This window comes from Odontesthes bonariensis, chromosome 17 (genome assembly GCF_027942865.1).
Source record: "Odontesthes bonariensis isolate fOdoBon6 chromosome 17, fOdoBon6.hap1, whole genome shotgun sequence".
NCBI classification, from domain to species: Eukaryota; Metazoa; Chordata; class Actinopteri; order Atheriniformes; family Atherinopsidae; genus Odontesthes; species Odontesthes bonariensis.
The window spans coordinates 29,297,758-29,324,047 of record NC_134522.1 but is presented as its reverse complement, the minus strand read 5'-3'; the positions used below and the strand labels follow the sequence as shown (position 1 = coordinate 29,324,047).

The 26,290-nt window shown below is 39.4% G+C and overlaps 1 protein-coding gene across 2 annotated transcripts in view; it reads right to left on the bottom strand.

The window, feature by feature from the left end:
- The window catches only part of npas3 (neuronal PAS domain protein 3), a 424,371-nt gene that overhangs the window by 151,745 nt on the left and 246,336 nt on the right, over positions 1–26,290 (bottom strand). For both annotated transcript variants that reach the window (XM_075448043.1, XM_075448044.1), the window contains exon 5: positions 8,505–8,594. In XM_075448043.1, coding sequence (XP_075304158.1) covers positions 8,505–8,594 — 90 coding nt within the window. The remainder of the gene's footprint in view (positions 1–8,504; positions 8,595–26,290) is intronic.

Sequence of the window (26,290 nt, the reverse complement as noted above, 5' to 3'; positions counted from 1 at the left end):
CATATTCGATATTGAACAAGGGGAAGAGCTGCTGTGCAATCAACTGTACAAACAGGTTTTCAAAGGAGTCAGAGCAGTATTTTCGGGCAACATCATATCATTAAATTACATAATGTATTGCTGATGTTACTTCAGTAAAGCTCTTAATGTTAGCATCTTTCATTTAGCTATCTTCATAACCCTTGCTAACTTAAGGTAACGGAAGTACCTATCCATCCATCGATTTTCTATACCTGCTTAATCCGTCTTAATAGCCTATCCCAGCAGTCATCGAGAGACCCTGGACAGGCCACCAGTCCATCACAGGGCCACTTAGAGACAACCGAGACAAATAACCTCACACGCGCTCACACTCACTCCAAAGGACAATTTCTTTTGAGACACTAATTAACCTAACATGCATGTGTAAAGGGTTAAACTGTGGGAAACAGACACCCATATATTATTATATTTTTATTGTGCCATAAGCAGTGGCTAAAGATACGTTTCATTTTGCTACAAGATTGGATGGTAGATACAATACTCAATCGAGTCGCCAGAGGGCGCATTGCACTTGACGGGTATCGAATGGTACCACTGCACACACGGAGAGAGAATAAATCCTTCTGTCGTAAAGTTAGCAGCTGACGAACACAGGGTTGCCAACTTTTCCAAAAACCTTGGAGTGAGATTTCAGCGGGTCGGTTTGCAACACGCATCTCAGAAGTTGTTCCACAGTACAGATATATATATATATCTGTGTGGATATGATGTAGACACATGTATACATTTTATGAGTATGCAATAGTGCAGAGTGTGGGGCCTTCCTCTAGAAAATTTTGCATTTCTTAAATGCAATTTCTTCCATTCTAGTTGATTTTAAGGTGACTAGTTAGACATGGCAAATCCTAAATCCACATCTTATTCATAGCCTACATCCTCAGCTGCCCTTCAAACGACAATGTTGTTTAACAGAGAGAAATATAATATATTACAAATATCAATATATAAACTCAAATCAGAAATCAAAATATTAATAATATTAATATAAACATTAACATTTTGTAACAATTGTGACCATCAGAAAATAACCATTCATCAGGGTTGCTGATCCATTTTTTTTGTTTGCCTTTTTTTGGTCTCTTTTTTTTTTGTTTTTGCCTTTTTTTGCCTTTAATGTCCATATCCAAAGTGTCTCTCTTCAATTTCCAACTCATACAGTACAGTCCCCTCTAAAAGGCTACCAGGCACACACACACACCACCAGACAGACAGACAGACAGACAGACAGACAGACAGACAGACAGACAGACAGACACCACCAGGCACAAAAAACCCCAGAAGATATCAGTGTGTGCATATCTAATCTTCACATCGTATAGAACTGTTATGGCGGGTTGTGGCAGACTTTGCGTCTTTAAAGGGATAATCCGGAGTAAAATGCACTTTAGATCAATTTACGGGATCTTGGGAGTACATACGTTGAGTTGACATCAAAATCATGTGATTTGGATGTGTTTTGAGAATTTCGATTTGACCGTTTTCAGCCAAAAGTCATTAGTCTGGAAGTCAGAGGGGCATATCGTTTTGCCGCTACAAAACGCTATGTTTATACCTCTTCTACAGCTCCAAACAACATAACACTTACGTGGTAGTGAGTAGAGGGTCCCTAAAGCCAAACCGAAGTGTCCCGAGGTCTTCATGTGGTCGGATATAGGGTCCAGAATGAATTTAATCAAGCCAGTACCTTTCCGGAAATGTGTCTGCTGCAGCTGCCGCTACAGACCGTGGTGAAGTTGGTTTGATATTGGATATTCGACAGATATTCACAATAAGGAAATAAGGTGTCTTTTTTCTCAAACCAATATCAAACCAACTTCACCACGGTCTGTAGCGGCAGCTGCGGTCAAATCGAAATTCTCAAAACACATCCGAATGACATGATTTTGATGTCAACTCGACGTATGTACTCCCAACATCCCGTAAATTGATCTAAAGTGCATTTTACTCCGGATTATCCCTTTAACTATCTGAGCCGGGGGCTCATACTTGCAGCACGGCTCTAGGTCGTTCATTTTTATGCACATAATGGAAGAGAGGGTACCATCAAGTGAAAGCCTATTTCTTGTGTTACCTTACTGATTTCGCGGCTTCTCAGTGAAGTGGTAAATTTTGTCCTTCCCCTCAGACTGAACTGGCCGCGCTCACTTGAATCGAATAACACTACATTGCTGTAGTGAGACAGCGCTGCGTTACCAATCAGATTTCGCCTTGGCAGACCGACGTCACTGACGTACCGACTGACGTACCGACTGACGTACCGACTGACGTACCGACTGACGTAATGACAAGCCGTTTCCAGTGAATCAACAATCAAAGAGGGATTAGACACTCTGCTGTGGTCCAATCATGAGTTTAAGCATTCGGAGATAGAACGAGAGTGAAAAAAATCAACACAGAAAGAAAAAATTATCTAGCGTGAGATTTCTTTGTTAAGTGTGAGAGCGTGACACTAAGTCTGAAAGAGTGAGTGTCACGGCAGATGCGTGAGAGTTGGCAACCCTGCGAACATGTGTGTCTCTTCAATTCTGTATCACAGGTTAGTAGATGTCTTATAAGTAGTGCACACGCTACCATTTAAGAGTGGAACTTGCACCTAATGTGGTTGTTGGCGCACGTCAGTCAGAGAAATGTTTTGTTAGACGATCGTCGGTAAATAGAGAGAAAGGGCCGCATGCTAACTTGCTAATTATAGAGGACTTGTGGATTATGGAGTAATGTGTGAGAGAAGCTAACTCCAAAAACACTGTGGACTAACTAAATAGGCCTACAATTAATTCAATATGTGTATAAATTTTTCAGGCCAGAAAGCATTTCTTTGTAAGTGTTTTTGCAGTAAAATGATTGAACAACATATGTTATGCAAAATAGAAAATAGCATTGTTCAAGGAGCAGATGTAGTTTGAATTGTGTTGTTAAGAGTTGAAGCTAAAGTGAATATCTGTTCTTTATGAACAAATGGGAATGTTTGATTTTTGTTAAAAGGATATAAACAAAACAAAAGCGGGTTATATGTATGTGTGTGTTAATTGAATGTGTTTTCTGATAATTCTCAGCTAATGGGAATGTGTTGAATAGGTCCTAGTAACCTGCGTTAAGAGTTATTGTTTGAATTGATTCTCTTAAGAGGCAATGTAATGCACAAAGGTATTGAAGATGGAGTCAGTAAGACAACAGATAGGTTGGATACCTGTTTTTGTTTACACACAGAGAAGAATAAATCCTTCCGTCATAAAGTTAACAGCTGACGAACGTGTGCGTCTCTTCAATTCTGTATCACAGGATGTGGTGCAGCAAGTTTGTCCCGGCCCAGGTACCCCTAGGCCTGAAGCCGGCAACACATGCATTTGGGACTGTGGGAGGAAGCTGGAGTACCTGGAGAGAACCCACGCATACACGGGGAGAAAATGCAAACTAACTGAGGTACCCAAAAGTAAAAATAAGTAAAAATAAAGATATCGTGTTAAAGTATTACTTTAGTAAGGGTGAAAGTCACCTAAATAAATAGTCCTTGGGTGAAAGTCTCAAAGTATCTGATGTTGGCTGTACCTTTCTTCTTTTACTTTTTCTACCTCAGTTTCTTATTGTATTGTATCCAAATAAAGGACTGCTATGACAACATAATTTCCCTTTGTAGAAGAATAAAGTAATCTATCTACCTATCTACTTAAATAGATAGATAGATTTACTACTGTAAACTGACTTTTTTTTATCAGGTAATGATAGCTATGATAGCTATTTCAGTTCTAATCTATTGACTGAGGAATATATGGATTTTTAAATGTGCTAATCTGGCTCTGATTCATATAGAAATGGTTGTTTGTATAGGTTTTGCAGTGTGTATTTACCTGGCCTTGAAATCAGGTACATATAAATGTCCGGATACCCGATTTCTGGCCACATGTCTGTCTGTGCACCAGAAGGTTTTGGGGAGCTGAACTGGATCATCCATTTATATTCAGTTTCGCTGTGTTCACCATGTTGTGGGCGGTTTGTTTTGCACAGAGCTATAGAGTAATACTATATATGAGGTATTACTCTATAGCTCTGGTTTTGCACTCAGTCCGAATGAGCGTGTCGCGGGGTGGAAGTGACGTAAACCCATACCCTCTATACTAATTGGCAACTCTTAAAAATAAAACAATTTACAGTTGTTCATTCTCTAAAGCACTCTTTGAAAGAATGCAGCAGAAAGGGTCAGCCACAATAATTCTCTTATAGTCTCAGGTCTTTACTCTCCAAGTGCCTCACTTTGTATAGCAACATATAAGAAAGTTATATGTTTGTGACTTTATTACATTATTTATGCAAACTGCTTCTTCAGTTGTTTTATATTTAAGCAAGGTTTTGTTTTTTGTCTGATTTTCATGCTTCTGTAGACTTCTTGAGTACGCCTGACCATCTTAAGTCAAAAAGTAAAGGATAAAAACCTTTTTTAGACATGAGCAAAGTAAAAACAATAGCTTCATCAATCTGTGAAAGATGGTATTCAGTCAATCAAACATCATGCCACTTTTGTGTCATATGTTCTTCATACTTCATTCATGTCTGTGAATGTAACATAAAGAGTCAGAGTGCAAAATATTTGCCATTCAAACAAGGTTGGACAGTACATAGAGTGAGATATAGTATAAAGTATATAGTCTTTACAGAATCAAAATTTCACATTAACATGTCATATCACTATATCATTTCATATTAGCATGGAAAGTGCACATATTATTTCATATTTGCATGACAAGCACCCAGGGGTTGTGTAAAACATTGCAGTAATTAATTGAAGCAGCTGCAGTAATGAGAATTTTGTCAATTGAGAAACCGCACCACCACATAAGACTCTGCAAGTCCTTACACAGTTAGAGCTTTGTCATAAAAGGGTTTGTATCAAGCTTCAGGAGCATGTGGTATTGTGTTAATAAATATTAACACCGATAAATATTTTATCGCGCATTAACACAGGTTTTATTATTGTAAAAGTCTGTTGCTCACAGGCTTTTATTTTGTAAAAGTCTGTTGCTTTCTGCTGCGGAACCGGAAAAGAAAGTAATTGGCGGATCCACCAAACATGGAGAGGGGTACGAAACTTTTACTCGGCCATTTTCATTTTAAAGTTCTTCCAGACGGTGAAGTCGACAGAACCAAAGTCATCTGAAAACTCTGCCAATATGCCGCCCATTGATTGGATGTGAGGCTCCGGTTCTTTTCACAGATGTTTATTAACGCCACATCAATACCGTAGAACTAAATGTTCAAGTAAACAAAGAAAAGACAACATTAGTTGTTGTAATCATTAAAGAAATAGCATTCTTAGCATTGTCGCTGGTACCAATAAATAATAAAAGTAATACTGGCCACTTTAGCTGCTTCTCAACCAACGGCAGAGTCATTCTTCAGAGGCAATCTTCACGGTCAAAACTAGGATTCTTTAACTTCCACTTCTCCTCTGCATCACATTCACACAGTTACAGCAAACACCACAAAGCATGGAGTACTAAAATAAAGATAAACTAGCAGGTAACATCACCGCTACAGGTGCTCCTCGGTCTCTGTGTGAAGCTCACGGATCTAACCGGCACTACTTCCTATTTTACTTGTTTCAATATAAAAGCACGTATTTCAAAATAAATCTTAAAAAAAAACTCCTGCATTTACAGCCAAGTTGAATTGTCTTCTCACCGTAGCAGTTCCAGTCTCAGTTGAGCTTCAATCACAGCTCGACATGGTCAGTTAATTACAGGGAAATTAACAGACTTAGAGAAGCGCTAAGATCATTAAGTTTGGAAGGTGATGCTCATGAGTCTGGAAGAGTTATAAGTCTCATGTATGCTCTTAAGCCTGTTGTAACGTGTACTGTCGGAGGGTTTCTTTCTTTGAGAAAAGAGTAGTTAAAGTGATTCAGAGCTATTAAAATAACACTCGATTGAATTGAATTGAACTGAAGGCTATATCCAATTAAATTTATTTCCACCAAACTGAGAAAAAATATTTGCAACTGCAAAGCACTCAAGACAGCTGCCAAACTCCACAGGAATGGACATTCCAGCTATTTCCATCTAAGATATTAGACTGTGCAGTTAACTACACCATGTATTCCTCTGTAAAATAAAGTATTCTATTCTGTAATCTGTAAGATGCAGCTGCATGTTAACATCTGGAATGTTGAGTTGTGCAGTCTTCAAAATGGTAAAATTTACTGCAGTGCTTTTTAGTCCTGTTGACCTGTCAGAGTGCCTTTACACTACAAGCCACAGTCACCCATTGAGAGACACACACACACACGCACACACACACTCATACTTTGGATCGCCTTGTTGCTGAAAAGTGCAAAATAAATAAATTTCACTTCACTTTCACTTCACATACAGCAATTCCTATACACAGTGATGAATATACAGGCTATGTAAGCAATTATACTCACACTCACACCACTGAATTCAATGGAGGTAAAGTGGGAATCATTGGGAATCAATGGGATATTGACATATTGCACATGTTATATGAAGGGAATCAGCTTGTAGACTGGGGAAGCCAGACAGTGAGCCATAGACCTTCCAATATGTGGAGGCCCACTCTTATTCCTGGCTGCCTTAGTTCACTTCAGCATTCTAAGGGGGCACCCTTTACAACTTTTCCAAAATATGCAAGCAGTAAAGACAAGTGTACATAAACAACACGGTTCAAAGTGTAGTGAAAAGTGCAGTATTTGGTATTTGGAGACGTAATACACTCACAGAGCATTGTACAACTCTTACAATGTTATAAGTGCCTTCAAGTACAGTGTTGGACAATAAAGATGAACACCTGTCTCTATTAACAGGAACTTGTGGAGAGTAATTTTATTTAGGCTTAGAGCTTGTCACCAAGTTGACAAAGTAGAATGAAAAGTCTTCATGCACAAATGCACATACACACTCGCTCCGTTCAATGAGTTGATGAGATCTTAAATGGGTCGTCATCTTTTGAGAAGTTTCTTTGGTAATGATAGATACGGTGGCCCTGAACGGCAAATCAAAAAACACGACGGTAAATCAAAAAGACCAAGAAAGAAGCATCTGTTTATGAAAGTAGGATAGATTTGAGGGGATTTTTTCAACATTATAATTACAAAGCAAAAAGAAATTTAGGCCTCCTAAGTTAGAAAAAAATAAATTTGGTATCAAGTTCCAAATTGAAGGTCCTTGATAAATTGTTTAAAGGGGAACTCCGGGGCATTTGAAGCGCGTTTCCATTGCTAGAGGTTGTCAAATACTGATAGTAGGACACTGCGTTCAAGTATTTAAAACATTACAACAATATTACTGGGTATGTATTGTTGTAATGTTTTAAATACTTGAACGCAGTTTTTCTAGAGAATATAATTGTTTTGTATATTGGATTATCGTCCATCGACTCTTTTGGGCTTTCACATGCGCGAGCGTACAACCAGCCGGTGAGTGACATGCTGTTTATAAAGTTGTTTTGTAACGTCCCCATGCCAGTAATGTGAGAACCATGCATATAGTTTTGATGGTAAGGCTTGTGACTTTATTGTCGGATGGTTTATAAAGTGGTGTGACGTTGCTGCTGTGTGCAAGTTGTTGTTTTACGTGGAAGGGTTAGCATTTGCCCCTTAGCCACCACGTATTAGCCTCGCATGACATGCTGTGCGCACAGCGCGATCTCCACACAGGGAGCGCCGATTTGCACCTCTCTGTGTCCTACTGTCAGTATTTGACAACCTCTAGCAATGGAAATGCGCTTCAAATGCCCCGGAGTTCCCCTTTAAGCCAATTTATTTTGAAAGTATCATTTAAAGTATAAAAGTCTAAAAAGTTAAGGCCACCATTGTCTTATGAGTTCATTATTACTGATTTTTTTTAAATAGTGGTTTTTGTTCCTCCATAAAAAGTTTAATAACATCTTGTCAATATCTTTTGAGACCTTTGTGTTTGCATCGAGAGAAAAAGTAGCATATGTAAGACGGGATATTTGCATCAAAATATTCTTTAATAGCAGCACGTACGTTGTCACTGGCAGCGCTCATATTCTGAAAACATGTAAACCATAGTCCTTCTGGTTCAAAGGATGGACCACCATCAGTCCAATCAGCGACGATTCATTTCGCCCAAGGGTACCTACCTTTTCTGGTTTGGTTAATAGTGTTGTGTTTTCTGTTTTGTCGTCGTGTTTTTTGATTTTTTTCCGTCGTGTTTTTTGATTTGACGTTGTGTTTTCTGATTTGCCGTTGTGATTTGCACTTTGGGGGGCCCCATGGATAGGAGAGAAAAAAAGGAATAGATGAACAGGGACAAAATAGAGGTAAAAACAAATCAGAGTGAAATCAAAAAGTGATAAAAAAAAGAGGAAAAAAAAGACAATTGTGTTGGAGGATCCTCAAGAGTTATTAAATAAATCCTAATACTATGTGCAAAGTTTTGTCTTTTTCTAGTGATACATATTGATGACATACCAAAACACTGACTTACCTGTGACAGTCCCAGGTAGATGGAAACAGTCTCAGAGATGTAGAGGAAACGTCCCTCACTGTTTAGTGCAAATACAAACCCGTCCAGAGACTGAAACACAAAGATCAGGGACAAGGAAGTTCAATTAACTGCAAATAACGTGGACACTCCACCTACTGCAGTTTCTACTTGTTGTTTTATGAAAAAATGTTATTTGAGAATTGCTTATTGCATTGATCCATGACATACAACATGTCTTGCATCAAACAAAGAAAACTGCATTGAATCTAATTGTATTAATTTTAGCATGTTAACTAGGATTCTGATGCTGCTCTCGATGTTTATATGTGTTATAGGACGCCTTTTCTCTGTCTCCCACCTCCCTCTGTCTGTCTCTACCTCCGTCTCTATCTTTCGGAGCCTCTCTTTGCATAGTTTCCAAAACTTGTGAATTATGGATTTGGCCAGCTGGTCTCTCAACGCAATTGATCAAATTTTCTCAACGAGAAGACAGGGTTTGGGGGAACCCTCTTGTCCAGACGGGACATTTTTCTCCGGATACACAATGGACTCCTGGGAGTGGAGGATTGTATATCTGCCAATAATGTCTGTCGAGGATGTCAAAGATGTGTACAAAATTGGATTTTTGATAACAGGCTCTCTGCTTTTTGGAGTTGGCGGTTACCTGGCATATCGAGGAATTCGGAAAACCTCGGCAGCTGTTCTGGCCACTGTGAAGCTGCGAGACATATGCGATGAGATCTACAGAGCGAACAACACTCAGACTATGATGTTATGTGAGCAGAATCGCACGCTGGATGCCATTCCTGGACTCGGGAATGAAATGGAATAAATCCTGGAGAAAGTTGTTTCACTCGGATCTGGCAGAGAGTCCATGAATTTGGCTGTTTGGATTCGCCATTGAGAAACCCAGCAAAACTCTCAAGGCAGACAGAAAATAAATGCCGGCCTGACCCAAAACAGTTGCTATCTGAATTCTGGCTCCCCTCTTCTTGGACGGCTGTCCTTCAATTTCTCCTAAATATTATGTAAACAAGATGCTCTGCTCCCTCTGCCCTCCCTTCCCTGAGGACATCTGTGGACCTGCTCTGAACTGTATAGGCTGGTGGATAAGCTTTCCATCCTGTTATCAAAGACAATGGCCTCTGAGACAGTGCTTTCATGGACTTACTTACACACACGCATATGCACACACACACATATCCGCACAAAAACATATCCGCATCTGACACCACCTCCACCTCCCCTACTTGCTACTCTGTCTTTGTTTCACTCTGCCTGTGCTGAGGTTTTTTCTCCTCCTCTCCCCTAATGTGGTATTTCTTCTGTCATTCTACCCTTATCTTATTAAGTTAAGTATCTAATTAACTGTTCTGTTATTAGCTATATTTTTAAATGCCTCCTCTTAGAGGAAAGTTTATCCATGTTTGTTAGTTTACTCAAGTTATCTGTTATAGTTATACCAATCCTACTATTAGCTAAATTTACTTTTGCTCTGTTATAGTTATACCAATCTTACTGTTGGCTAAAATTACCTGATTGATTTTCTGTGTCTGATTTATTATTTTTTTATGTTTTTATTTCTGTATTTCTGTACCTGATTGTTGTTTTTGTGTTGTAAAGCACTTTGGATCGCCTTGTTGCTGAAAAGTGCTATATAAATAAATTTCACTTCACCACTTTATTCATGTGTGGTGAGACAGCAGAGGTGGTGTTAGGAGTGGGGGAGGATGTGAACAGAGATGGGGCTAAAGAGAAATCTGGAGTTCACAAATTTGTTTACCCTTCAGAAATTTCAAAGGTAAATTTTGATTGTATTAGTAATGTATTTGATTGTAAATTAATTGTATTTAATTATTTAAACATTCCTCTGAACACTCTTATAGAAACTTGCATTTTTATCCTTAATATTATGCAAATAAAGGTATGTAATGGAACTCTAGGGAGATGATTTCTGGATTTGGTATATATGTATGAACAAATATATATATTTTTTATATTTCCCTCAACTGAGTATGGCCTGTGAACACAAAGAAGCAAGTGTAATTTTTTTCCTGTAGGAAATATCATACTGTGAATATTTCAATGACAAGCATGATTTACACAAATCACAAGAGACATTTTTGGCGGTACTTCAGGCACCAAAACCGGAGAACGTGTCGCAACTCATGTTGTTTATTAGCCTTGTAAAAATAGAAAAAAAAAAGAAAAAAAAATTTACAGAGACAGACATACTTTTATGTCCTAAATAAACATTTAGCTTTTGTCAAGCTAATATTAGTTGAGCTGTTACAGTAGTGCAATAACAACGGTAGTTGCTATGCGCTGGCCTTATTGGCAGCAAGTCTGTGTAGCTCTGAATTTTTGTCGTTTATATAATTTTATGTAATTTTAGTTTTAATATAAACATTTTAAGCGTTCTGCTTTTTATTTACTTCCTTATTTATTTCCTTTTATTTTTTGACAATGTGCACTGGTACCAGTAGAGCAGTGTACACAAGAGAGGAACTATTGGCACTGTCAAGGATAGGACACAGAATTAATCCCTAAACTTTATACGTTTCCGCCGGCGGGACGTTGCATACTTCAGGACAAATCTCAGGTTTTCCTCAGCCCCCCTTTATATGTACCTATATATGTTGTATACCGTTGGAAAGCTAAGGGTCTTGCTATTTGAATGATGTATGCCAATCCAGGATACAATCAAAACTGTGGAGACCATAAAAATCTATGTCAAAGCAGTTGCAAATACAAAAAAGTGTCAAAGTCACCAATAAAGCCTCACAGTATTCAAAGAAAAGATACAACTCCAACAAAAACAGTCCTGTTATGTTGGCAAGGATCCAGTAAATGTACACCAGTAAAATAGTTAGTCTACAACAAGTCTTGGGTAATTTCTGCCTTTTGAAATGTAATAATTTGTGTGCTGGACATATTTTGATTCAATTTTTTATTTTTGTTTTTCCAACTGTCCTTTTAGGTACATGGGGGAGTGACCTATCAGATGGCCTGATAAGATACAACAAGGTCTTGCACAAAACACAGAAGTAGACGTTCTTCTACCACTTCATGAAAATTGCTTTTGTGAATGCATCTTTCACAAAGAACATGGCAGAAGCACAGGTGAGGTTCCTTTGCACCAGAAGGCATTCAGGGAGACCTTCGCCTTGGAGTTGGCAGAAACGGGATCTACCACCTCAGTTGAACCTGGGCCATTTCTTGCCAGTCATCACAAACACCTGTGCACATATCAGACCACAGCACAGCTGGGCGCTTGAGGTGCAGACACTGCCAGACCAAGACTCCTGTGAAGTGTGCCACACGTGATGTGCCTCTATGCTTTGTGTAGGGCAGAGACTGCTGCAATGATGTTGCCAAGAGCAAATAATGTCAATGGTCCTATCCTTAGAAAAAACCTGTACAAAATACAATTTTTTTGTTGTATTACAGTCAAATTTGAAGTGGGACTAGGTACAACTTCAGGCCTTTGTCCCATTGTGTTTTTCAGTCTGCAGCCCTATGCTAAAGTCACTTTTAAGACACATATTTGGGAATGTAAGGACTGTAAGGTGCTGTCCTAATAATAAACCATGGATCACCAGTGACATCAAAGACCACCTGAACCAGAAAAAGAGGGCGTTCCAGAACGGGGATGGAGAAAAGCGAAGGAGTGTACAACAGGACTTAAAAAGACACTACATCCAGCTAAGGTGGAGTACAAGAAAAAGGTAGAGACAGCTGGAGAACAATAACACCAAGGAGGTGTAGAGGGGCATGAGGACCATCACTGGATACAGACTGAAGAACTCTCAGTCTGTGGAAGGTGATGTGGACAGAGCCAATACTTTTAACCAATATTACAACAGGTTTGACAGTGTGGCTTTTCCCTCCTCTGCTGCTTCTCCCTCCACCCCCACTACTACAGCTGCTTCCTCCATACTGCTTCCACTGCCCAGCTGTACTGCCACCTCAATGGCAACCTGCATCGCCAAGCCTCCTCTTACACCCAGCTGCACCTCCACCTCTGCAGCAGCTCTCACCAACAGGCTTCCTCTGTCCAGCTGTACCTCCACCTCTATGGTCACCTCCATCGCCAAAGATCCCGACCACAGCTGCACCTCCACATCTGTGGCTGTTTCCTGGCCTTCTCAGTCCAGCTGCACCTCCAACTCTGCAGCAACTCCCACCACTAGCCCTCCTCTGTCCAGCTGCACCCCCACCCTCATCTCTATGATTGATAGCAACATCACTCCGGTCGCCATCCCTCCACTACAACCTGAGCAGCTCCCCCTGTCTCTAACTATAGAGGAGGTTGGAGCTGAACTCAGGAGACTTCGGTCAGGGAGGGCTGCAGGCCCAGATAGAGTGTGTCAAAGGCTTTTGAAGGACTGTGCAGGACAGCTAGCAGTCCCTCTCCAGAGGCTCTTCAATAGGAGCCTTCAGATGGAAAAAGTTCCGGTGCTGTGGAAGACTTCTTGTTTCATACCAGTGCCCAAATTAGGGCAACCAGTGGAGCTGAATGACTACAGACCGATGGCTTTGACACCTCATATCATGAAGTACTTGGATAGACTCCCCTCCAGTTTGCCTACCAGAAACACATAGGAGAGGAAGACGTGATTTTGTACATGCTGCATCGGGCATATGCTTATCTGGATGTGCCTGGTTCATATGTGAGAGTCATCTTCTTTGACTTTTCCTTTGCCTTCAACACCATACGTCCTCCCATACTTATAGACAAGCTTCTAGGTATGGGTGTGGCCCCTCCCTGACATCATGGTTTACAGACTATTTGACTGCCAGACCACAGTATGTCAGGATGGGGAAATGTGTTTCTGGAACACTGGAATGCAGTACTGGGACTCCACAGGGTACTGTTTTGGCTCCTTTTATGGTATACTTCATGGTACATGGTATACTTCAGGTACAACTTGGAGTCCTGCCACATACAGAAGTATTCTGATGATATGGCTATTGTGGCATGTGTGCACAGTGGACAGGAGAAGGAGTACAGGGACCTTGTGGAGTCCTTCAATGGCTGGACCAAAAAGAACAATCTTCTCCTGAACACTACCAAGACCAAAAAGCTGGTGGTGGACTTCAGGAGATCTAAAACTCCATGCCAGTCAGTCTGCATTGATGTAAGGGAGATGGACTGTTCAGACCTGCAAATACCTGGGGGTAATAATAACTGAATAGCTCTGCCAACATAGAAGCAGTGTCTCTTCTTCCTGCGATTGTCATTGAAAGTGCACTGTTCTATGCCTTTGTTTGCTGGGGGAGTTGCATGACAGACAAAAACTGTAGGCGCCTGGACAAACTGGAGAAAAAGGCCAGTTCTGCAGTAGGCAGAAGGCTAGACCCTATCAGTTCTGTGGTGGAGCAACAGATGAGGAGGAAATTATATTCTGTTTTGGAGAGCAGTAAACATCCTCTCCACAGCATCCTGGCAGGACAGAGGACTGAGAGGTTCAGGAGGTCCTCTGTCCAAACAGCCATAAGGCTTTTAAACAGTGACTGCTGACATGTTTTTCTCAAATGTATTAATTAATTTATGATTATTATTAGTATTGTTCTAATATACAATCATTGTAAATATCAATTTTTTTTTTGCGCTACTTGACCAATTTGAATTTCCCCCACTGGCGGATGAATAAAGTATTTTCTATTCTATTCTAAACCCAAGCACACTTTTTCGCTCCTCTGGATTACTAAATATCACTGAATTTCTTCTTACAGTGATATATTTTACATTGTAAATGCTATTACACACTCTTTGTTTTTTTTAGCACCCATTTCTATAGATCCTTGTTGTTTCAACACATTTTACTCTTCTAGTGGTCTCTCTAAAGTTTTATGGTTTACCGTCAATCTGATCATGTTTCTAATAAATTTTCCCCACTCAGTGACACACCTGTGAGAGAAATTTAACCCGGCAATGGGCAGTTCCGAAAAAATCAGAAACGTAACATTGGAGACACCAGCGACCATAGTCAAATGTATACCAGGGGCCAGAGCGGGTGACGTGGAATCCTATTTCAAACTGCTGGCTTAGGATAAACGTGAATATAGTAAGATTGTTATTCATGTTGGCGGTATTGACACACAGTTACGCCAATCGGAGGTCACTAAAATTAATGTTGCTTCAATGTGTAATTCTAATAAAACAATGTTGGACGAGTAGTTCTTCTCTTACCTGACTCCCGCCCTCTGGTATTCGCATACCATCTGGGATGAGCCCACAACCGACATGATTTCAAATGGGGCTATTTTTTCTAAAACTCGTGCATATGATTGGATGAAGAATCTGTCCGTCATCTTGACTGACACGCCACTTCAGCCACTCCCAATGACTCAACCCGTGACGTTGCTCAGAGCTTACCTGACTCCCGCCCTCTGGAGCATGAATGGGCGCCCATTCATCCAAAGTCCCACCCAGCGATTAATGATTGGCTCTGATTATTTTCTAATCGGACGAAACACATATGACTCCCAGGCTCCTCAGATGGTTGTGTGAGGAAAGGGAACGCCCCCGCGTGTAGTTGGTGAACGCAGTCAGATGACGTGAGTCAGGTTAGTTCTTCTCTGGACCCCCTGCAAAATCTGACCAGTGATGACATGTTTAGCCGCATGTCATCCTTTAATCGCTGGCTGTCGAGCAAACAACGTGGGCTACATAGATAATTGGAAATCTTTCTAGGGAAAGCCTGGTCAGATTAAGAGACATAGCATCCATCCCACTTTGGAAGGGGCAGCTCTCATAGTTGAAACGGCTAAATTTATTAGTCATCCAAAAATAGGATAAATCAGTGTTGAGACCAGGGCGTCTTACACTGTCGTCTTATACACTTCTCTGCAGCTTTTCACCTGCTGCTACCCCTAGCTAATGACTGTGTCTTCTCCCAGACCACCCAAATTTAATAAATCAATAACACATGAGACTGGCCAGGATTTACCCTGCTTCTCGCCCGATAACCGCTGGGATAGGCTCCAGCCCCCCTGCGACCCGACCAACGGATTCAAGGGGTATAGAAAATGGATGGATGGATGGAATAACACATGAGGAGCAAAATCTGAAAATCTCCAAAAAATTAAGACAAAAAATATAACTGAACAAAAACACAAAAACTATTACATGTGGTTTGCTGAATATTAGATATCTCCTGTCCAAGCCGCAGTAAGTAACGATGTGCGATACCACCAATTTTCATTGCAATCTGTGCCAAGTAAAAGCAAAGGTGATTTTGTTGATTCTGATCAACATCTGTTTAATGTGTTAAAAGAAGGGAATTTTACAAATTTAGTGTTTCAAACTATAGCCACCCAATGACATCAAAACTCACATTATATTGCTTATTCTTTATTTTCAGTTGTAAAAAAAATGACAAATGATGATAGGAGAAATTAAAACAAAAAGATCTGCTGAGAACTTGCATACTCATTTTAAATTAGCTTACTTGTAGAACAACAAGTCAAGATGTACAGTCGCAGGTAGCATGGTTTTTATTTTCAGATGTAAAAAAGATCCACACATGACTATGGTTGCTTAGCCATTCTCATCCCATCAAATTTGCTGGTGTGCCTCAGTGTGTTTAAAGAAGGTGCACATTGATACAGCCGTAGTTCCCCTCAAAAGCAGAAGGAAATCTAAGTTAGATAATAGGTCCTGTAAATTGCAAAATAACCATGCACTGCTTTGAAAAGTACCTGTTAACATGAAATTGGTGCAGATTTGTGAAAGTATCACATAGCATATTGCCGGTAGGTAATGTAGATTTGAGTTAACCCTGGTAGTTTTGGTCACTATATCATTCACTCATCACTCATTCATCTAAGTTGACTATACACAGGTTATTTTTGTTGCTCTTAAACTGCATTCCTATATTTAGAAATTCTATGTCTGAAGTATGTGACAGATTGTCTATTTTGGAGTGCATCACTATGTGTATCCTGTCACATTACAAATTGTGATGATAACTTAATTGAAAATCTCCTTTTGTGATTACAGATTCTGTCAGAAAAAATCCTGTCGCTCGTGCTTCCACTGAACATGATGTCTGCAAGGATGCCATCCGGTGGTTCAACTTGGCAGCAGACAGGGGAACCTCAAGGAGACGCAGAACACACGAGGTTCACCCTGCTGACGATGTCTAAGCACAGCACATCACATGTTATGCCAGTTCTATTTTATTTCTTTTTTTCATTTAAATGAGTATGTGAGTATTCATAAATAAATGTAAGAATTTCCATCACATGTTTTCATGTTTTTTTGTGTCTATTATCATATTAGCCACTTGTAGGGATGTGTTGGTCAATCTGGTGTTTGTGCCAGCTCTTTTAATTGAACTCAATTCCACTTAAGTGGTTGTATCCAACCAATCATATGATCACAAGGATCATACTCTAATGTCCCATATATCTCCAGGGAGGTTGGTGGAGGTTACTGTCCTGGTATGGAGGATGAGGGAGGCAGGGAGAGCAGTACAGCACAATGGATAGCAGATGAGATGAAGTACCCAGAAAGAACCCATGCATGTACAGGGAGAACATGCAAACCACATACAGAAAGACCCCTGGCTGGATTCTAACACCTGCAACAGTGCTACCAACTCAAAACTGTAAATTTACTCGTAATAATAACCCAATTTTATCTTTTGCAGCTTCACAATAAATCATTTTCCAGTGTATAAGGCTAAAACTGGTGGGATTTTTATGGAGTCATTTCGAGTTGGTAAGCAAGTTTTTATCTGTATCTACTTTTGTTAATAAATTCATAATAAATAAAGGTTCTGGACCAAATGAGTCCACTTCCGTTATAAGTATCATAAATGGATCCGAAACGGATCCGGGCCGGATGGTGTGATCTATGAACGGATCCGGGCCGGATGTAACACTTAATGTGTGGATCCGGATAGGGTCCGGGGCGGATCCGACCCGGGTCCGTGATCTGGATCTGTTCCGGATGCGTTCCGGTGTGCAAGTGGACTCCGATCCGGGTCCGTTTTGCGGATCCGTCCCTGAGTCTACCATAAATCCGGCACGGTCCGTTTGCTATCTGGGTAGGTATCAATCCATACAACCCTAACTGATGAACTAAATTACCTAACTAGTGATTATCATACTAATATCTGATTTAAAACCTGGCAGCAGCAAGAGGATCATTTTAGCGTTAATGAATCAACCCCCTCTAGATATTTACATTTTCACATTCCTCAAACCACGGGCAGAGGAGGCGGAGTGGCAGCTATGTTCAAATCAGGGTTACAAATCAGTTCTAGACCCAAGATATTTTTTTTTTATGTCTTTTTAATCCCTGACTCTTTGTGGAAATCACAAAGACCTTTTCTGTTTGTTATTGTGTATCATCCACCTGGCTTTTATTCAGATTTTTTGTCTCAATTATCTGATTTTTCATCTCACTTAGGGTTGAGTACAGAAAGTCTTTGAAGTGGTTCAATCAATCAATCAATCAATCAATCAATCAATCAATCAATCAAACTTTATTTATATAGCCCTTTACAATAGCCAACTGGTACTCAAAGTGCTACAACAGGATAAAAACAACAATACATAAAACACGATTCAGAAATGGTAAAAGTGCTAAAAGTGCTGCAGGGCATTAAACGCCTTCCACAAGCGCAATAAAATTTGTATAAAATTAAGATAATTAAAAAAGAGCGGATAGAGTGAGGTTAGAACGCCAGTCTAAAAAGGTGGGTCTTAAGCTTCGATTTAAAAAGGCCGAGATCAGTGATGGTGCGGATATCAGGAGGCAGTTTGTTCCACAGTCTAGGAGCAGCAATGGCAAAGGAACAATCACCCCACTGTTTAGATCTCGACCTTGGGACCTCTGGGACCTTGGGTTGATTTTAATATTCACATAGATGTTGAAAATGATAATCTAATATCAACTTTAACTCTGTTAGATTAAATTGGATTTTCTCAGAGTACACAGACCTATCAATCAATCAGACTTTTTTTGTATAGCACTTTTCATACAAGAAAATGTAGCACAAAGTGCTTTACAGGACAGAAGAAAATAAAACAAAGCAGTGAAACCCAAGGCCACGCACACACAAACACACACATATCTATACGAACACATACACCCACATACATATACATATACATGCCACACATACTGGAAGGAAGGTAACTGAAGCGCTATCTTACTGTCAGCGAGTTGCAGTGAGGAAACACCAGAGTGCACAAACAAATAAATGAAAGGAGCTAAAAATAAGCAACACAAATAAATATATAAATAAAATATCATCAACAACTAAAATTATACAATAAATACACTAAATACACAAACAGACGAACAATTAAAACATGACTAAAAGGATAGAATATAATAAAAACTATGAATAACGAGTGAATTCTTGTGAGAAATATAGAAGGAAACTCACAGCTAACAAGCATTGTGATACCTCTAGCCACTGCTCGTAATGTCTCTGATGCCTCGTATTATCTTAAAGCTGGGTAAAGAGGCATTTGAGTCGAGTATATGCTCCTGTAGCTATATCTCTGTGAAACACATAATTCTGCATTCTCAATATTCTTTTTGTGAACTCCTGAGCATTACAAACATTTACATTTTATTTGCTGGTGATCTAAAATTCTCCATCAATATCCAGTGGAGACCTGGCCTGAATTTCCTCCACCTGTTTCTCTGTCTTGCTCCTGACATCCACAGCATTTCCTCTTTTAATCGTCTGAGATTAGAGTTCTTTCAGAGGTCTCAGCTGCTCCCATTTGTAAGTAATTCTTGCACTGACCTGGTAATTCATCATAATGATGTTGAAAAATGTCAGAAATACGAGGAGGATGCACTCAGGCAGTACAGCTTTCTAATCAAAATAAAATCTTTCAAAATTCAGTTTTACAGAAAAGAGAAAAAGACTATTCACTTGCCTAACCCTAACCCTCTAAAAACAAAGTCTACTTGCCCTGGAAAACAACTCAACTGCACAGTGCAAAGCATGACTGAAAGGCAGATTCAACAAGGTCAGAGAGGACAACAAGTGACCAATGTTGACAGAGAAGTTTCTTGCAATTTTTGGTTGAAGAGGTAATTTTGAAGCGGTAGGTAAAAAGTTAATGAACAAACATTATTAAGTCATTTTTAAAAGAAAGGGATTGTACCACTATATTGTGCTCCTTCCCTCAGCTCTGGGTTGATGATGAATCTGACAAGTCGTGGTTCCTAATGGAATAGTTAGTCAACCTATGAAGTTTGCCACCTGAGACAAAAATAAACAGACTTTCTCTCATGAGATAGTGGGTGGGTATGAAACTTAAATAATATGACTGAGGCCTAGATGGAATGGCTGATTAATTGAAAAAAGCAGCAGTTATTAATAGAGGAGACTGTGACAATGGCGGCAAGTCAAATGTGAAACAAAAACGAGTGATCCAGTCAGCAGATGGTGTCAGTCAAGCCTGAAGATGGTACATTCATCCTGGCATCGGGACTGTAGGCAAAAAGACCACAAGACAAAAAACAAATGTCTGAAAGTTGAACCACTCTGTGTGGGTGTCTTGGTGTTCTCAGACCAAATGCACTCTGCTCCACTGTGAGGACAACAGACATAAAGCTTTCAGATTTCAATGATGTAATTGCTCTTGGACTGTTATGCACAATCCACATCCATCCACTTAATCTGAGTATATGTCTTGCTCTGTAGTCCTATGTTTTATAAAATAATAATTTGCAAAATGGGATGAAAAAGACTTAAAACAGAACACTTGTTAATGGTTAAATCTTAAAAGATATACTATTGTACATATTTATGTAATTAAATCTAAGAAAATAATTAAAAATATTTGGACATCATACATAGATGTCCAAAGACAAAAAAAATTGCATACATACATCAAATAATTAAATGTTAATAGACTTGTGGTATATAGCAGTTGTTCTGTACAAAAGTATTTGTTTAGGAGTCATATGTAGTGTATTCTTCCCACACTTGGGTTTGGGCTTGGTCCATCACAAAAGTGCATCTTAATTTTTTCTAGCTCTAACCATATAAATTCACACATACAGGTAAATCTGTATTTCACAGAGACCTACAGGTATACTGTTGTCCTTAGCAACTCTCCCAATTTAAGGCAACGGTAGTATTTATTTATTTTTCATTTATTCACTAACTGTTTTCAATTACTTATTCAATCTAAGGCCTGATATAGTCTTGTGGTCTAGGAGCAGGATGAGAGTCTATTTCATAGAGCTGACTGTTCCTTGGGAGGAATTAGTAGCAGAAGCATATGAAAGAAAAAAGCTTAGGTATGTGGAGTTGGGGGCAGAAGCAGAGCAGCGAGGATGGAAGGTTAGAATATGTCCAGTGGAAGTAGGATGTAGAGGATTTATTGCAAAGTCTGTTGTCTCATTGTTGAGGGAGCTGGGTGTAAGTGGACAGAATGTGAGGAAAATAGTGAAGGAAGTGTCAGATGAGGCAGTAAAGTTCAGTCAGTGGATTTGGATTAGAACAGTGGTTCCCAAACTTTTTTGGCCTGAGTACCCCCTGAGCCTTCTTGTCACACCACGAGTACCCCCTCACACATACAACGCGTGCAATGATTCTCCAAAACTAGAGCAACACAGTGGTTATTACATGGAGAAGCAGCATTTAGCTGTTATGCTGCAAACAAGTGGAACAAACTGCCAGTGGAGATTAAACTTTCACCAAATGTAGACATTTTTAAATCCAGGTTAAAGACATTTCTGTTCTCATGTGTCTATGCATGAAATATCTTTTAACTTATCTAGACTGTTGCTTGTTTTTAAATTCATTTAAATAATTTTATTTGTTTCTCTTTATATTCTTTTATGTATTTTAATGCTTCTTCCACTCCCTGCTGCAATGCTTTTATATTATGTAAAGCACTACATGAAATGTGCTATATAAATAAATTTGATTTTGATTTTTTTTTTTTGATACATGAACATCATTTTATTTAATATCCTTGACTTGAACATAAAATTCTCAGGCTTGCTATCTCTTTTTTTTAACCTCAGTTGAATTCAACATAAGAATAAAAACATTTTCTTGAAATATAAATAATTAAACAAAATAGCATAAATACTAAATCAAAATAATCTTCCTTTGTTATCTAACTTAAACAAGTAACATTTCTCTTTTTTTTTAAGAATACATGAACATAACTCATTTCTCTCTCTCTTTAAGAATACATTAACAGGCCTAACTCATGTAACATTCATCACAAAACTGGAGTCTCCTTCATAAACAGTCCTCCATAAAAGTGTGACGCCTTAATAAATAAAAAAATAATAAAAAAAAAAACTCCCCATGCGCCGCGTACCACTAGAGGTACGCGTACCACAGTTTGGGAACCACTGGATTAGAAGAAGCAATAGCAGCTGGGGGCCCAGCAGGGGGAGCTCTTAGGGTAAACAGACTTTTGGAAGAAGCAAAGAAGAAGTTCAAGATATCTAAGTGGAGGGTGTTACCCATGTGAGCCTTTTGAAACCAGGCGGCCATTCTGGGTGAGTTGGCTTTGAGTGAGTTGTATGGCTTTGTTTTTGCTGGCATTTTTAGTGATTATAGGACTGTTTAGGTGAGTTTGTCTGTTGAATCTGCTAGTGTGTCTGCTAGTGTGTCTTGTCCTGCCTCCACCTCTGGCACCCTCTATATTTTCATTACCACCTACCTGAACCAGGGTTTGAATTCCATTCCTACTTATCTTTACCTCTTCTATTTCAACCCCCTACCCGAACCAGGGTTTGCATCCCCACCCCGCTGTGACTGGTGTGCAGTTGGTGAGAGGCTGAGGTAGATTATGGTTGTTGTGGTGTGAGGAGCAGTGTTGGCTGGCATTAGGGGGGTGACTCTGGGACACCAGTGGTCATTGTCTAGCCTCCTGGAGGTGTTGTGGGCCCAATTAGACAAAACACTGATGAAAGGAGGTTCCCACCTGATGACCCCAATGACATGTTGGTCAGCACTGCTCACTGGTCTATATAGGGAGTATAGGTAATTATTCACTGAGTCTGGTCCATTTCTTTTTTTTCTTTAGCACAAGTTTCTTGTGTTTACCTTAAAAAAATATTTTCTTATCTATTTATTTGTACAAACAACCAGGATGATTTCATTACTGAAAGGGGGAAACAAATTCCAGGCTTGGATATCAAAACAAAGCTGACTTGTATGTGAACTGGGAATGTGGCAAGACCGCTCATGAATAATGTATCACAAAGAAAGAGAATCAAATTCTGAAAAATTTAACAATTTTTCCAAATCAAGAGACTAAATATCATCCCACTGGAACAAAACATTGAATTTCACCATTTTTACGTTTATAGCTGAGATCTAGTCATGCCATGGTTCTCTTAGCAGAACTGTTTACGTCCCAGAAAATGTTCTGACATGTAGCATATAGGGCCAGGTTGACATTCTGCCAGAAAAGGTCACAAACGCACACAATCCAATGTATACACATTCTTACAGGGGCAAACACACTCAAATCACACACAAACACACACATCTTACCATCATTGCCAAGCGCAAAAGGTCAATTTCCTGCTGATTGGTGAAAGAAGTATAAAATTAACCAATCAATAGCCAGGAGAAAAAGGAGGAAGTGGAAGACAAGAAGAAGAAAGAGAGGGGTTCCAAGTAGAGAGAAAGAGAGTGGCTCCAAGTAGAGAGAAAGAGAGTGGCTCCAAGTAGAGAGAAAGAGAATGATCCGAGATACTACTACACTGAGAAAGAAAAATTGACGATAGCGGAACAAGAGTAAGAGAGGGAGAGGAGTGGATGGATGACGGTTCAGAAAGGTCCGGATTTGCCAGTGCTAGAAATGGAGAGGTGACAGTACTGGGGGGAAAATAATGATATGTACAGTCATCATTTTAAGGATGTCTATGTGAGTCAAATAACAAACAGCTAAAATATGCTGACTTACCAAAAAAGTCTAACTCTTCTTCTTCTTTAAAAAAAAACACTTCAATCTTCTTTTTCATATCTTCTAAACTTTTTCTGACATAGAGCTGCATTTCAGCTCTTCTCCTCTCCAGTCTTGCCCATGTGCTGAGCAGCCTTCTCTCTGAACAGAATATATGCATTTACATCTATTCAGGTCGTGACACTGATCCTTCAAGTGGAGTCTGGGGAGGATCAGATAATGTATGTGTATTTAACAACAACATTTAGTGTCATGGTTGAACATTGAAATTTGCTACAATGCCACTGACTCAAAGTTCATAACAAACTAAATTTTTTTGCACCTTTCAATAAGGCTTTCTAAAGATCATACAGAGGAACCATCATGTAGTATGAGTAAGGCTGTAGGAGCAGATACTCCATTACCTGCAAGTCGGGGAAAGAAAATATAAATGAATGAAAAATAATATAAAACCATATTTCATACTTTAAGGTTAAAAAACTGGAGACCAGGGTTGTTCAATTGAAATTTGCTAGGAGGTGCTATGGAATAATTTTCGGGAATATGATGCTGAAGTATCAGATGTCTATGTGAGGTCAAGCTCTTAGGAGTAACAAATATTTTTTTCATCCAGAAAAATGGGGTAGGGTTTGTGTGTGTATCAAATAACGAAGAGGAAATACTCAAACTAGAGAAAGAAAAGTCAGTCTAATACATGCACTGAATGAAAGATGACAGTTCAATGATAAGTTTGTGTTTTTCATTAATGTTTCGATTATTTTGTCTGCTAGTTGTTTCGCATACAAGTTAGAGTTATTGCATACACACAGTTTAGTTCACTGTGTGCAGCAACTTGATATCTAATAAAAAGGTAAATTGATAAATGGTCCAAATTCATATACCAAATTTTTTAACCTCAGCTTATACAGGAAGCTTTACAATGCATTTCTCAATAACCCACTCATTTGTACAGCACTTCTTTCTATGAAAGCAATGCTTATTCTCCATCATGCAAACCTTTACACATCATTGTGCACATTCAGAGAAGTGTGGGATTCAGTGTCTTGCCGAAGGACAGTTGGACACGCGCAGTGGTAGAGATCCATCCACTGATACTGCCACCCCTCACAGCAGAGCATCCTTCCACAATGACACCACAATGCTTGGGTCCTCTAAATAACACATGAAATTTTATAAAAGCCTTACAATGGTAAAGAGACAAAAAGGGAAGCTTTTTATTAGGCTAATCTTTATGGCTGCTTTTTCAAATGATTTATGAAACTGTCATGAATGGCAAAACAGCATGTGTGGCTTGCACACGTATTTGCGCTCAAATTATAATGAAGATGAAAACCACTAGATTCGAATAATAAAAGAAAAAGTGTACAAAATACTTAAAACAAGTGAATAGAATATGTAAACAAAATCTTGTGCAGCAACAGCGTGTAAGTAAGGAGGGATGGCAGTGCTTGAAATAAACAATAATGTTTTTTCCCTTTAAGGCCACCAAGGGGTTATGGATGAATAAAAATGGATGCCTATTGCTTTTTAAAGAAAATATTTTTACTGGATGATAGGAGCAAAGCAGACAGGGAGAGACAGTGAGTAACCAGGGTGGAGAACAAAGGGGTGACACGAGGGCGAGAGAGCAAAGCAATCCAACAGCATTTGTCTTCATTTAGTGTGACAGCCCTCATGCATTATTATTAGCGGCTTTCAAAGAGAGAGAGGGAAGGGTGAAGGAATTTTAGTGTATAGGTTGTAGGAAAAAAGAAACAAAAACATGGAAAACTTAGTTCTTTGACAAATGGGCGGTAAGATTAGTCAGCCACTGCAATACACACATAGAGGGACAGTGCAGTGCATGAAATCTATTTAACCCTTGTGTTGTCTTACGGGTCAAAAGTGAGCCACTACCATGTTTAGCTGTAGAAAAAATACCGTAAACTATCTTTTTCCAACTTGAAATTTTATGACTTTTCCTAAAGGGACCCCATCATTAGAAAAAGTCATACTTCATTTTTGTTTATGTTTCCATGTAGGCTGTACACCACTAGGGTACAAAGATTGTCTTATGGGTCATTTTTGACCCGTGAATTATAAAGACATTTAAACACCAGAAAAAAGTTCAAAGGTAACACAAACTCTCTCTAATACACACACACACACACACCCCTACACACACACACACACACACACACACACACACTCAACAAAGAAACTGGAACTTGAATTTGACCTGCACCTGTACTCTTGATCTGCAGCTGACTCGTCACATCACACAAGCTCCCAAACAAAACAAAAATCAATCTCAGACATAATTAAAAAAAAGTTCTGTATAGAGGATATAAAGGTACCCTGAATCAAAGTACCAGTAGTTGGTTCCTTGACAGAGAGACTTTTTTTGTTAAAGAAAAGCTAAATTGCATGGTCCTCATCAAATTCAGACAGCAACCAGGGAAGAACAGCAGCATCAAACATCATAAGGATGGCTCCAGGGCCAACAAGGTATTCGGCTGCCCATGTCCAGGACATTTCATCCCCTTTTCTCCTGTTCATCACACCAGCCATCGAAAAAAATCATCCTGGAGAACACAAATTTGGAGGGTTTCCGGGAAATATGGAGAAAGGTGGAAAAATAAGGATGAGATTGACCTGTGTGGCTACATAGGGCTTTTGATATTAGCAGGTGTATATAGGTCCCATGGTGAGGCTACACATAGTCTCTGGGATGCAGAGAATGGTAGGGCAATTTCTTCGTGCCAGAATGCCGTTGAAAATCTTTCACACTTTCTCAAGAATGCTGAGATTTGATAACTGTGAGTCAAGACCAGCAAGGCGTGTGATGGACAAACTGGCAGCCACCAGAGAGGTCTGGG